Below are 14,233 nucleotides of genomic sequence, written 5' to 3'. Positions count from 1 at the left end.
ATCCAGGTCTGTTTTGACCCTAAGTAGGTCTAACACTTTCCATTGCATCGTAGTGCTAAGAATGATCATGAGAATTGCAAGGTCTATTCACCAAGCATCCCGTGAAATGTTATTTCTGAAGCCAATTCCCTGTTCTCAAATACAAGAAGTCATGAGCTGACTTTCCATTTAGCTGCAGTTTTTTAAAAAGTCTTCTTACTTCACGTATAGAGAGATAGTCACTATGGATGTACTTGAGCTCCTCTGGTATAAATGAAGAAATAAAAAAGCATTGGGTAAGTGCTTACTGCTTGCAAAGCACTGTGATAAGCGCTGGAGATACAATAGGGAAGACAGTCTGTTTTCAAGGGCTGACATTCTAATGGGGGGAGACAATGCATAGAGATTTCAGCTCCTCAGGTCAGATGGGGTAGTGCCATGATCCTTAGGGTACAATAGCAAAGAAGATGGCAGAGCATCCTCCTGAATGTCATTTCCACTGATAAACACAGCCGTCTCTGTTGTTGAACCATTTGACAGCTCCAGAGACTTCGGTAGCAGGAGCTTGGGGGGAGGTGTTGGGGAGGGGCGTGTTCCCAAGCTGTAGTTACAGAACACCCACGGAAGCAGTTGCTGTGCCATATTTCCTGGGTGATGTCTTAGCGAGGGCTGAGCCAGAATCAGGACTGATGGTCTGGGGTGATGATGCCTTTCCCAGGGCTCTGGGACCTTCCTGTTTGTCAGTAGCAGTTGGTCAGCTTTTGCTGTTGGTGGTGGTGAGGCAGTTGGGTGCCTTCTCCACCCATGATGACTGCCAGGGTCTGGGCTGGAAGCAGGATCAGTTCGTGGAGCACTGCTATTCCCGAAGCACTTGGGTTCAGAGTGTTGGACTATCTGGCAGTGAAATAGCCCAGTAAAAAGAGCTCTGGGTCTGGAGTCAAGTGGTCCCAACAAGTCACATATGCTTCAGTTTCTTCAACTATAAAACGGGGATAATACCTCTCAAGGTTGTTGTGTGGATCGAGTGACATGATATTTGTTAAGCGCTTGTAGTAGATATTATATAAATGCTTATCCCTCCCCTCCCCCTCTCTTCATTGGGGTCTGAGGGGAGATGATAGTTTGACCAGCCTGGTACCTCCCTGAGGGTATTTGTTGCTACACCTGTGCGTTCTTGCCTTCCCTGTAGGTGGCAGTAGTGTATCTTTTTGTTGCTTACCAAAGATCCTACATTTGGAGTGTGGGCAGTTGAGTTAATGTCAGATGGTTGTAAAACTGCACTTCTTAGCATGCTATGCCCCCTTTTCCGTCACTCCACCATTGTCCCTGTGGAAGCATAAAGCAGTTGCTCTGAACAGAGGGACATTTAGAGTTTTTCACTATTTCATGGGTTACTGTGGCCAAAGAATTCATCCTTCAGTGGTGAATTTTATGTTGTTGAGCTGATCTGCATTTAACTGGGCTGGACCTATGATGGCAGATACAGTCTGCTGCTGGGACTTGTACCCAGAGCATTTCTAGCGTATTAGAAGCTGGGTGCTTTGCAGGGTTAGCTTTCAAGAACCAAGGGTCCGTTCCATGCTCTGCTGAATAGGCTTTATCTCTTCCCCTGTTTACAGTGATAATCATCAGGGATGGTGACACACATTTCTAATCCCATCTATTGGAGTGTGAGACTGGTGGATTGCTTGAGCTCAGGAGTTCTGAGTTGCAGTCATTGCAGCTAATTGGATGTCTGCACTAAATCTTCCACCAATATGGTGAGCCCCTGGGTGTCAGAAACAGAGTAGGTCAAAATTAATTTGCCAGTCAACAGTAGAAGTGGCCCATGAGTGGTCCTAGTACTTTAGCTTAGGTGAGATAGGGAGACCCAGCCTCAAAGAAAACCCAAAAAGCAAACATTGATAATCAAGTCAGGAGTGATTTAATTTCAAGATGTTAACATGATGACAGAAAAAAATAAACTCCTAGTAATCTCCCCACTTTGCCCTTCTCCCTTTACTTCTTAAGAGTTTATCCTTGTTTACCCTCCCCCTCTTCAACCGCCTTCCCTTGAAGAGCTGCTTAGCATCAGTGCTTAGCATGTCTGAGAGGAATTTTCCTCTGGCACTGACTGTCAAACCAACATTCCAGTTGGACGGTGGAGGAGGTGATATGGGGAGTCTTTCTCTTTTTTCTTCCCTCCTATGTCTGGATGCCTCCCCACCATCCTCAACCCCTTGTGAATAAACCCAGGTCCCCTTTCTACTCTATCCTGGAAATCCATTTCTTCCTTCCCAGTAGTTGTAGTCTAGGGCTTTGCAGCCTCCACCCCCTGCCTCCATGGAGTACACATGACTTTTTTATTTTTTTATTTGTTTAGTATTTTATTTTTCCCCAGTTACATGTAAAAGCAATTTTTAACATTCATTTTTAAAACTTTTTAAGTTCCAAATTCTCTCCCTTCTTCCCTCCCCACCCCCTCATTGAGAAGGCAAGTAATTCAATGTAGGTTATACATATGTAGTCATACAAAACATTTCCATAATAGTCATATTGTGAAAGAAAGCATAGACCAAAAAAACTCAAGAAAAATAAAGTTTTAAAAAGTAAGCTTCAGTCTATTTTCAGACACCATCAGTTCTTTCTCTGGGGATGGATAGCATTTTCATCCTAAGTCCTTCAGAGTTCTCTTGGATCATTGTATTGCTGAGAATAGCTACGTCATTCACAGCTGATCATCTTACAATGTTGCTGTACCTTTGTACATAGTACTTTCACTTTGCATTAGCCAATGCAAGTCTTTCCAGGTTTTTTTCTGAGAACACCTTGCTCATCATCTCCTTTACAATAATAGCATCCCATTGCATTCATATACCGCAGCTCGTTCAGCCATTTCCCAATTGATGGGCATCCCCTCAATTTCTAATTCTTTGCCCCCAGAAAAGAGGTGCTGTAAATATTTTTGTACGTATAGGTACTTTTCCTTTTTGTTTTTTGTCTCTTTTGAGATACAGACCTAGTAGTGGCATTGCTAGGTCAAAGGCTATGCATGGTTTTGTAGCCTTTTGGGCCTAGTTCCAAAGTGCTCTATGAAATGGTTGAATCAGTTCACGCTTCCACCAACAGTGCATTAATGTCTCACTTTTCCCACATCCCCTCCAACATTTGTTACTTTCCTTTTCTGTCCTATTAGCCAGTCTAGTAGGTATGAGGTAGTACCTCAGAATTGTTTTAATTTGCATTTCTCCAATCAATAGTGAGTTAGAACACTTTTTCATATGGCTATAGATAGCTTTGATTACTTCATCTGAAAACTGATCAAGTCTTTTGATCATTTATCAATTGGGGCTTTTATTTTTATAAATTTATAAATTTTTATAAATAAGTTCTCTATATGTTTGAGAAATGAGGCCACCTTTATCAGAGAAATCTGCTTCAAAATTTGTTTCACAGTTACTATTGCAGACTCTGTTTCCCTCAACGTGGCTTCTTACACAGCTTGAATGACCCAGGGAGTTACCAATTATAATCCTACTGGTGAAGGTGGAAAAACACAAGATCTTCCCACGTGCCCTGCCATTGTGTCCTCAAACCCACTGGCCAGATCAGTCTTCATAAAGCCGTACTGTGATTATGCCATTCGTTCCTCTTAAGTAAAACCTTCTGTGGCTTCTTGACCAAATAAATTTGAGTCTCTTACGTAGACATTCAAAGCTGTTCATACTCTGTTTCCACCTGTATTTCCACTTTTATCTCCCACCCACCACTCCCTCTTGCTCTGCCAAACTAGACTACGTCTGTGAGTATTACTTTTATGTACTATACTTTAGTATACTACGTATGTGAAAGTATATAATATACAATTTTTATGTACTATATTATATACTTTTCTATATTATGTATGGAAAAGTATATGCTATATGCTGTTATCAGGTATAACTTCTATTTTCCCACCCCCGCACCTAAGTTTAAGTTATCACTTCTTCCCAGTAACATTTCCTCCTATCTTTGGGGCCATTGTCAGTCGTCCTGACTATGTCTTGCCACTGGATTCTGATGACTCTGGAGAAGAGAATGATCTGATGACTTCATACGGCTCTGCCTCACTGAAATCCAGTTCACACACAAGTGAAGACATCACCTCCATGATGTCATTGGTCATCTTCGAGAATGAAGGACAAGCAATCTCCTATCTTTATCTGCTGATAGCTGCCCAAAGGCAGCGAGATGGCACAGTGGATAGAGCACTGGGCCTGGAGTCAGGAAAACCTGAGTTCAAATCCAGCTTCGGACATTAGCTGTATGACTCTGGGCAAGTCATTTGACCCATTTTGCCTCAGTTTCCTCATCTGTAAAATGAGCTGGAGAAGGATACGGAAAACCACTCTGTAGCTTTGCCAAGAAAACCCCAAATGGGGTCATGAAGATTCGGTCACAATTGAAATGATTGAACAATAGCAGCCTAATTAACCTTCAGGACCTGCTTCTTGCGCAAGGCCTTCCCTTAATTATTGCAACAAGAAATGTTCTCTCCTTCTCCTGAATTCTGATAGCAGTTTGTCTTAGTCTTGGGGTACTGCCTTGAATGATTGTTCCTTTGTTTGTGTTGTACCCTCCCTCCTGGATTGTAGAGACTTTGGGGTTGGGGTCCAGGTTTTATACATCATTATAACCTTAGCACTGTTTAGCACTCTCCAGTATCCAGCAGGTGCTTACTATATGTTGCCTAATGCACCAAATCCTAAAGCTCAAGTAATACTAGCTATAAAAATGTTTTAAATAATAATATTAATATTGAATTATACTTGTTTTTCATTTAATAGGTTTGGGTCTTTTTGTTTTATTTATTTTTCTTTTTTTTTTTTTCATTTAATAGATTTGAAATCTATTGATTTTCTTCACTTTCCGAGGTTATAGGAGCAAAAACCTAGAACTAAAATCCTATCATCCAGCCCAACATATGGTTGAGGAAATTGAGGCCCAGCCTTGCCTTAGGTCTCACAAGTACTGTGAGTGGCAAAGTTAAGATTTGAATCCAGGTCCTCTGACTTGTATGACCCTGAATTCAGACCTGAATCAAACCAAGCAATGTTTTTTTTTTTTTTTATGTGATTATTTGGAAGATTCTTGATCCCAGAATTTTTTTCAACCAAATTGTATACTCCATTCTTGGGGCAGGGGCAGGGGAATGTGCTCAAAAGCATTTCCTTTGCCTCCTTAGTCTGTACCTGTGTTCTTCCCTATCTTCTAAAATTCAAAGCCAGCTCCTATCTATATGGAGAAAGTGCTTATCAGAATAATCACACTGTAATTTTAAAGCTGCCCTGGGATGTATGAAAAGAAGCTGAAGCAGTGGCTCTAACAGTGAGGTTACCATTCAGGGCAATATCATATGCATTTGAAATAATGTATGATGCCATCTGTTTCTCTCTGTCTCATCTGTCTTGTCTCTGTCTTTCTCTTTCTCTTTTCTTCTCTCTCCTCTCCTCTCCTCTCCTCACCTCTCTTCTCTTCTCTCCCTCCCCCGCTCCTTCCCTCCCCCTTCTCTCCTTTCCTCTCTTTTTCCCTCTCCCCACCCCTCCATCTGTTGCTATGGTCATTTGCTGCCCCTAGAATATTCTTTTAATGGAGCACACTAAGTGAATGCATGTGATATATAACACTTCTTGGCTGGATTCATGCTGACCTTCTAAGTGACACCTGTTAGAGGAGCTGTCTATTTTTATACTCTTTTCCTCTTATCTCTTCCCACTCTAAATGTGCTGAACATTTTTCCAGCTGGGGAGAGTTATGAGTTTTCAGGTCCAACCCTAAGGAGCATCTTCCTGACTTTTCTGAAGTCTGGCAGTCCTGGGGCTGAGAAACTGAGCTCCCTTTGCCCTATTTTAATTCACAAGATCTATGATATACTGGGGTTTCCTTTGATTTCTTGATAAGAGTTTATTGAAAGTTGAGGCTTTTCTTCATTGGCTTGAAATAGCCAAAGAAATTCAGATGCTATAGTTAGTGGAGAATTCTGATGTAGTCTGGGGAAGGGTTACAGTGTCATTTTAGATTTTTTCTTTGTTTATAATGTGCCCATTTTTTTTTCTTCTTAGACTGTCAGAAATGTACCAAAAATCTACTGTGATAATGGTTGGTCAGTCTTAGTGCTGAATGAGATATGTTTCCCTCTCTCTTATTCTCACAGGGATTCTCCTGAGGTAGAGTGTCATAGTTGGAGACATCACTGACTCAGACTTAAGAATTAAACTCAAAGCTCAGATACTTACTAGCTGTGTGACCCTGGAAAAGTCTTTTATATTCATCTCTCTAAGCCTCAATTTCCCTATATGTAAATTAGGATAGTAACAGCACCTACTTCTTGGGATTATTATGAGGATAAAGAAGATAGAGTATCTAAAGGGCTTCCCAAATCAATTTAGAGGCAGTTTGTTCAGAACCTACCATGTATCAGACAATAAAAAAAAATTAATCTTTGCCCTCAGTGAACTTACATTCTATAGTAGGAGTAAGTATAGTACGTGTATATACAACGTGTTAAAACTTTAAAGCATTTTATAAATGGTAGCCATTGTTAATTATTATAATCATCATTACTGCAGTATATTAATGTGCCTTCATGTGCATATGCAAACAATAGACAAGCTTTAGGTTTTCTTACACCTACATCCATTTCTACTGTTAAAATTTTTATTAGCTGGCATGGTGGTGGTGTACTGTTCTACTGGGGAGGATGAGGCTGGTGGATGATTGAACTTGAGAGTTCTGAGCTACAATAGTCTAAGTTGGTCAGATGTCCATACTAAGTCTGGCACCATTATGGTGAACCCTTGGAAGCAGAAGGGCTACCAGGCGGCCTACGGAGTAGAAAATTAGACTGTGAGGGAAACAGAGCTGTTTGAAACTCCCATCTCCATCACAAGTGGTATTGGGTCAAGGATTGTCTACCATACTTCTGACCTGCATGAGACTGAGAGATGATGTCTCATGATAAAAATAAAATTTTTATTAAAGTCTTTTTTGAAGGGATGGCATTGCCTCTCTTCTTATTTTACTAGGAAAGACCCTTTTACCAAACATGTATAGGCAGATAAAAGGAAGCTATTCCTGGGGACTTTAAAGTCCAGGCTATGGAGTTGATGCCTTATCTGTACTCAATAGGGAACCACTGGAAGTTTTTGAGCAGAGGAATGACCCAGTCTGACATACATGCGAACATGTGAAGAAGGAAGAGACTAGAAGCGGGGAGACCGGTTAAGAGATGAATTGGAGAGTACAGGCATTCTCAAACTTGTGCCTTGAAAGAAAAGGAGAAAAGGAAGCAGATCCTTTGTGATTATTTTTTTTCTTTATTGCATACCATAGTATGGTATTTATTAATGGGAGTAAAGAATCTTGTAGTGGGTTTACAGAGGCAAATGCATCCGTGTTATATAAAACAACAGGTGGGCTGACTCAACCTTTTAGCTTTTCTTCCCACGAAGTTCTCATGAACTAGTTCCTTAGCAAACATGTTTTCAGTAACTCTTTGGCAAAGTAGAAATTCAGTGAAGGAGGATGTGAGCCTTAGAACCAAGAAATATGAAAGTTAATCTTATTTTTAAAAAGAATAAGTGACCTGCCACCTAGTCATGAAGTTTGATCCTTATGTGTAGTCAGGGCCAAAATATTACTAATTGCTTCATTTAGAAATGGATATTTTTAATAGAATCAGTCATTTATTTATTTGTTTATTGCATATTTAGAGGAAGCAGGTTTCTGTATGGTAAATGACTTAGATTATATGACTAAAGTACAGGACTACATCCAAAGTTGTTTTTTTTTTTTTTCTGGGGTAACTGATAAATTCCCTTTTGAAAAATGCTGCGGATTTTAATACCTCTGACACATACTAGCTATGTAACTGGACAAGTGTCCTACGCAGTTATCTAAGAGTGTCTTGTTGATCTGCAGTGATGGAGGGAGTTTCTATACTTGGAATTCCCTTCACTGAGGAAAACACAGGTCCAGATCCCTCCCCCCAACTCTCTCATCTATAATATTAATTTAAAAGAAATCCTTTGAAAAGAGCAGAGACGTGGAGATTTTTTTTTATAGTGATGCTTATGGTTTAGTTCTCATTTCAATACCACCCAACCTATGGTCCTGGCTTTAATTCCTTGCAATTCCCTTCTAAGCCAGAAACTAAAGGGGAATGATCTAATAGCATTTTGCAGCAAAACAAGGGGAGTAAATGCATTTTGAATTGAATGGTGATAACTACACAACTACAGAATCATTAAAGTTAAACTCTAATTTAGGTAAAACTGTTTTTGTGTGTGTGTGTATATATATATATATATATATGTATGTATATATATATATTTAGAGACGCATATACATACTCATATATTTATAACAGCCTGTTTACGTGTGCTGCCTTTTGTTTATCTTGAATTAATTTTTTTTAAATACAGAAATAACATAGAAGAGATATGTGGAAAAGCAGCAGACCAGACAATATGATAAGCAGAAGTGTACATGACCTTATTAAAGTAGAAGGCTGAGGAGGCAGAATTTGGGAAGGAGATGTGACAGGTGTATCAGTAAAAAGAGAACCCCTGAAAGATGGCCAAAGGAAAAAATCCATACTATACTGTATGTAAAACACATCCAGTTTTTACCCACGGTAAAATTACTTTAAGAGCATAGTGGCCCTACAATGGGAAATAGGTGTAAATTTCCCTTTAAGGGCTCTGAATGTTTGTATAAAGATTGAACTATGTGCACTCGGTGGCAACATGGGCATAGTGGAAAGATGGCTGCACTTGGAGCCAAGAAGCCCTGGGTTCAAATACTGCCAAGATACTTTCTAGCCTTATGACCCTGGACAAGTTATTTAAACATGTCTCAGCCTCAGTTTCCCCATATGTTAAATGGTGATGATAATACCTACCTCCCAGGGTTATGAGGATCAAATGGGAATGAAGAGTTTTGCAATTCTTAAGCATTTATGGTTGTTTATTAGTATAATTATTATCATGCTATCCTGTAAGTTCGAATTGATTTCTAGTCTTTGGAATTGATGTGTCAAAAACACTTACATAGATGAGTATCTAACAGCCAGCCATATAGTATTTGTTATGGCATGTGAAACTTCATCTCAGATCCATTGGAAGGTATTAGAGAAGAAAATCTCTTTTTTCAGATAAATATATCTGACTTTTGAAGCACCTAAAAAAAATAAATGTTGGCATTAGAACGGACCAGTTGGGAAATATTGGTAAAGCATTAAAACATCCCCAAATAATCCTGAAGTGCTTATACTGCTCACAGCCATTTTGGGTTTGCACTGTGTACTTTCTGGTAGGGCTGGCATTGTTTTAATGTCCTCGGAACCTGCATTCTTTCTATCCCTCATGTATAATTCTTCTAGTGGTTAATGCCCTTAAAGACAATAGAGTTAAAGTGAGTATGGGCCAGTGAGGTACCATATACTTTAATTTCTCCAGTAAATATCTCACACCCTTTAAAGTCCTAACTTCTTAGTCCTTGATGCATTAAAGGTATGATGTTTCCACAAGATGCAAAACAGAAGTGATTTAGAGAAGAGTCAGTGTCAGTCAGTCGGGTCAGCAAACTCAGTAAGTATTTACAGCTTGCCAGGCATTGCTCTAAGTGCTGGGATTACTAAGAAAGGCAAGGAACTCACATCCAAATAGTGACGTACAAGCAAACTATAGATAGAATAAATTGGTGCATAATCTCAGATAGCAGATACTAGAGGTAAAGAAGATTGGGAAAGGCTTCCTGTAGAAGGTGGGATTTTAGCTGGGACTTGAAAGGAACCAGGGAAATCAGGAAGCAGTTCTGAGGAGGAAAACCATTCTGTGCATGAAGGCTAGCTAGTAAAAACACCTGACATCGGGAGATGGAACATCAGAGCCAGTTTTCTTGCTTTTTTTTTTTTTAACCCTAAAACAAATCTCTTAAGTACAAATATCTTGTTTCATAATATCTTGTTTGGTTTAGTCATTATTCATGCAGTAATGGCACACAGACCATGTGTGATCTTAAGCCATCTGAAACCTGTGATAATTAAGTGTTGGTGTTAATAGGTTGTTTTTTTTCAACTCCCAAACAGAACAGCATTTTTCGGATGTGGTACTTAGTGAGGAATTCCTCAATCTGGGCATAGAACAAGTATGCAGTTTAATATCGAGTGACAAGCTTACCATTTCCTCAGAAGAGAAGGTAAGTAGTGCCTGCCGACTCCACCCCCACCCCCACCCCACCCCCGGGCCCCAACCCAGCAATGTACTGTTTGGGGTGTTTTCTTACCCATTCTGTTAAATGTCTGTCTATAAATGTCTGTCCGTGTCTTCCTAACAAATGTTCTCTACCTTACATGGACAGTGAGGAGAAGAGTATAGGCATTTTTCCCTGAAAGCTAAGAAAACCAGCTGCCTCTACTGCTGACTCACACTGCCAATTATTGTATATTTGTGAATTTCTCAGAAGTGTTAGTTCCTCTGATACTTCATCCTCCATCTCTTTGTCAAATGGGCCTTGAGAGTGTGGGTGCCTTTAATAGTTAAAAGATTGTTACTTCCCACAGCCGTGTTTGTCCGAGGATGTCTGCCTATTAGAAGTATGAGTGTAAAAAGCATTTCTGACGTGAAAGAAATCTTAATCACCTGGGATTATAGAGAAGTTCCAGGTACTGTCCCCTCCTCATCTGATAGTGATCCCACACTTCTACCCAGCACATCTCCCTTACCTGAGAGTGGTTATTGTTCATTCTAGAGAAGCAAAGGGTAGAAAGAATTCAAGACTTGGAAGCTGCTAAGGGGGGTGTAATAGACTGCTGGAGCCAGAGTTGGGAAGACCCAATTTCAAATCCAACCTCTGACACTAGCTGTCTGATGCTGGGCAAGTCACCTAACCACTGCCTGCCTCAGTTTCCTTATCTGTCAAATGGGGATATTATTATCCCCATTAGTTCCCAGGATTGTGAAGATCAAATGAGATAATATTTGATAAGTGCTTTGCGAAATGTAAAACTACGTAAATCCTTGATGTTTTTCATTGAGAGACCTGGTTTCAAATTCCACATCTGATGCTTCCCATGAGCATGAGCAAGCATTAGCCTTGGTTTCCTCATCTATAAGAGAAGATGATTATGCATGAAGTACCAGCTTCATTGGCTTGTTAGGAAGATCTGATGAGAAATATATGTAAAACAACTTTGCAAACCTTAATGTGCTTTATAAATGGTTAAGTTACTGCATTCTGTCTCTTAGCACTCCAAATCCTTGTTCTCTTCACAGTTCAGCTTCCTGTTCTCTCCCAGAGCAACGTGCAGTGTCTTCAACCACCTTCTCTGGTTTCTTTATTTCTTTACTTATCTTTTGTACTTCTTTCCCCTGCTCCTTCCTCGTATTCTTTCATCCTTATCCCCCTCAAGCCAACCCCGTTTTTGTCTCAGTTCAGCGCTGCTCACACTTTCCACTGGGCCCCCTGAAATTCCCATTCTGTAGTGAACAGATTCCCTTTCATCCTGGGCCTCTCCTCTTTCCCTTTACTCTCTCAGTAACTTCATCAGCTCCCGTGGGTTTAACTTTCAGTTCTCTGCAGATGACTCCCTGATCTACATATCCAGTCCCATTCTCTGTAACACCTCCTGCTGTGGAGGTGTAAGGCCAATAACACCATCACACAGGAGGGCTGCTAGCACAGGTTCTTTGATCTGCTTTTCTAAGGAAAGCAACTTTAAGGGGTTTACAGTCTCACTTTAATGAAACATACATATATCATTCACTTAGTTCAGGGGAAAAAGTCAGCACCCTGAACTTCAAAGAAAACATAAACAGAAATTACAAGCAGAAGTTATATAAACAGAGCAAATACAAATCAGCAGACAGGGTTTCTAACCCTCTGTCCATAGCAATACATATATAGTTACCAGAGAGAGAGAGAAGCACCCCAACAACTGGGTTTTCAAAGCTGGGGGGCAGAGGGGACTCTTTAACGGCTACCCAGAGTCTTATCTGGTCAAAGCACAGGGTCAGTCCACAGAGGTTGTCACAACCATGTGAATTAGGCTTTCTTGTGGCTTAAGCAGGTCCTCAAAGACTCTTGATTAATCAAAGATTCTTGATTCAAACAAAGGTAAATCTCAATCAAAGGCACTTGGTTACCTCAGTGCTGAGAAGAACTAGAACTCCAAAAGAAAAAAGAGCAAAACAAAAAGTCCCACTTTGTTTGCCTTTACATTCTCTCCCCTGAGCTTCAGTCCCACATCAGAAATTGCCCCCTGGGCATTTCAGACTGGATGTTCTGGAGACATCTTTAATTACACACGTCTAAAATTGAACTCATTATCTTTTCCCCTAAACATTCCCCTCATCCATACTTCTCTGTTTCTGTCAGAGGCACTATGATCCTTCTAGTTTCTCTGGTTCACAACCTTGGCTTTATCCTGAACCTTTCTTTATTGTCCCATACCCCACATATCCAGTCATTTGCTATATCTTGCCATTTCCACAGTCACAGCAACTCTTGAATCTGACCCTTTCCCTCCACTTAACAAAGTGCCACCTTAGTTTACACTCTCATCATGCCGCAGCCTCTTCAGTGGTTGCGCTTCCTCAGTTTGCCCCTACTCCAGTTCATCCAACATAACCTCCGCTAAAGAAATTTACCTTTAGTGCAGACCTGACCCTGTGACTCCCCTCTTTGACCTGTTTTAATGCCTCCTATTCCATGTAATATCAAATATAATCTCCTCTGCTTATCTTTGAAAGCCTTGCACAAACTGTCCCCCACCTATCTTTCCAGCTTCCTTGGTTATTACTCCCCCTCCTGCACTCTATAAGCCAGCCAAACTTGCCTCCCTCTCTGTTCCTCACCCACAACACTCCTTTTCTCCTGTCCATGCCTTTGCCCTGGATGTCCCCAAAAACTGGAGGCCCCCTCCTTCTTCCCCTCACACTGTAAGATGCAACTCAGGCACCATCTTCTGCACGAAGCATTTAATTGCTAGTTCCCTCCCTCCCAAAACTATCTTGTATTTAACTTTTTGGTACATATTTGAATTTATTCAATTTTCATTTATGCTGTATATTTTTATATGTACTTGTATCTTCCCACCCCCCACCCCCAACTCCCCCGTGTCTCCTCCTTAGAATGTAAATGTCTTGCAGGTAAGGATGGTTTCTTTCTTGGCATTTGTATCTTTAAGTGTCTAGCACAGTGTGTGGCACCTAATAGTCAAGTAATAAATACTCATTGATTGATAGATTCCCTGTATTGTGGTCTGTCATTTTCAGTCACATTGTTGTGAAGGAATGAAATGTTCTGCAATGAAAGCCTTTTTCCCCACTTTGATTGGTTTTAATAGAGTATGAGGATCATGAGAGAAAACCATGAGAAAGCACTGGTATTAAAAGAAATAAAACATTCAGTCATTTATTGAACTAGTATTTATTGAGCACTGACAAATGCCCAGTACTGTTTGAGATTCAAAATTACACATGGCAAACTGCCCATCCTAAAGTGGCCTATAGTCTAGTAGGACAGAGAAGATTTGCACAGATATTTACAGTGCAAGATTATCTTGGATGAGTGCGATTGGCGTGGTATCAACCCAGTGCTGTTTTGGATTTGAGCTTAGCCTTGAAGAACTGAGAGGATTCCTGAGGCTAGGACAGGTGACTGTGGAGGTGGAGAGGGATGGGGCAAAGAAGGGAGCCTTTCAGATAGAGGGAGAAACCCAAGAAAATGCAGTTGGTTAACTACAAAGGACATATGAAGGAAGACTCTATCTACATTCAGAGAAAGAACTGATAAAGGGAAGTACGTATAGAATGATTTTGTACATGACACACATTTGTGTGTAATGGTAGCCGTCTCTGGGGGCAGGAAGGAAAAAAAGAAAAAAGTTTACATGATAACTTTATTACATATTTAAAAGGAATTGTAAATTGTACATAATAGATTTACAGCTTCATGTGCAATCATCTTTTGATTATACTGTGTTATGGAAATGCTTGTTTTATTCCATAAATTTAAAATTAAATAAATAAAAATTTAAAAAATAAATAAAATGTAAATACTTTAAAAGATACAAAGAGCATAGTTTGTGTTCAGGGAAGGGCAATTGATTCATGTTGTCTGAAGTATAGAATTCATGTTGGAGACTGATGGGTGATAAGATTAAAAGGTTATTATGGACTCAGTTATGGATGAAGGGGGCTGTAAAATTCAAGGTTTATTCAGTGAGTAGTAG

General features: G+C 40.1%; 1 protein-coding gene across 1 annotated transcript in view; it reads left to right on the top strand.

The window, feature by feature from the left end:
• KLHL2 (kelch like family member 2) overlaps positions 1–14,233 on the top strand; it is a 132,406-nt gene that overhangs the window by 85,077 nt on the left and 33,096 nt on the right. Inside the window, exon 6 of the mRNA XM_036764129.1 lies at positions 10,088–10,197. Within this exon, the coding sequence (XP_036620024.1) occupies positions 10,088–10,197 (110 nt within the window). The remainder of the gene's footprint in view (positions 1–10,087; positions 10,198–14,233) is intronic.

This window comes from Trichosurus vulpecula, chromosome 6 (genome assembly GCF_011100635.1).
Source record: "Trichosurus vulpecula isolate mTriVul1 chromosome 6, mTriVul1.pri, whole genome shotgun sequence".
Taxonomy (NCBI): Eukaryota; Metazoa; Chordata; class Mammalia; order Diprotodontia; family Phalangeridae; genus Trichosurus; species Trichosurus vulpecula.
This window is presented reverse-complemented; position numbering and strand designations above follow the sequence as displayed.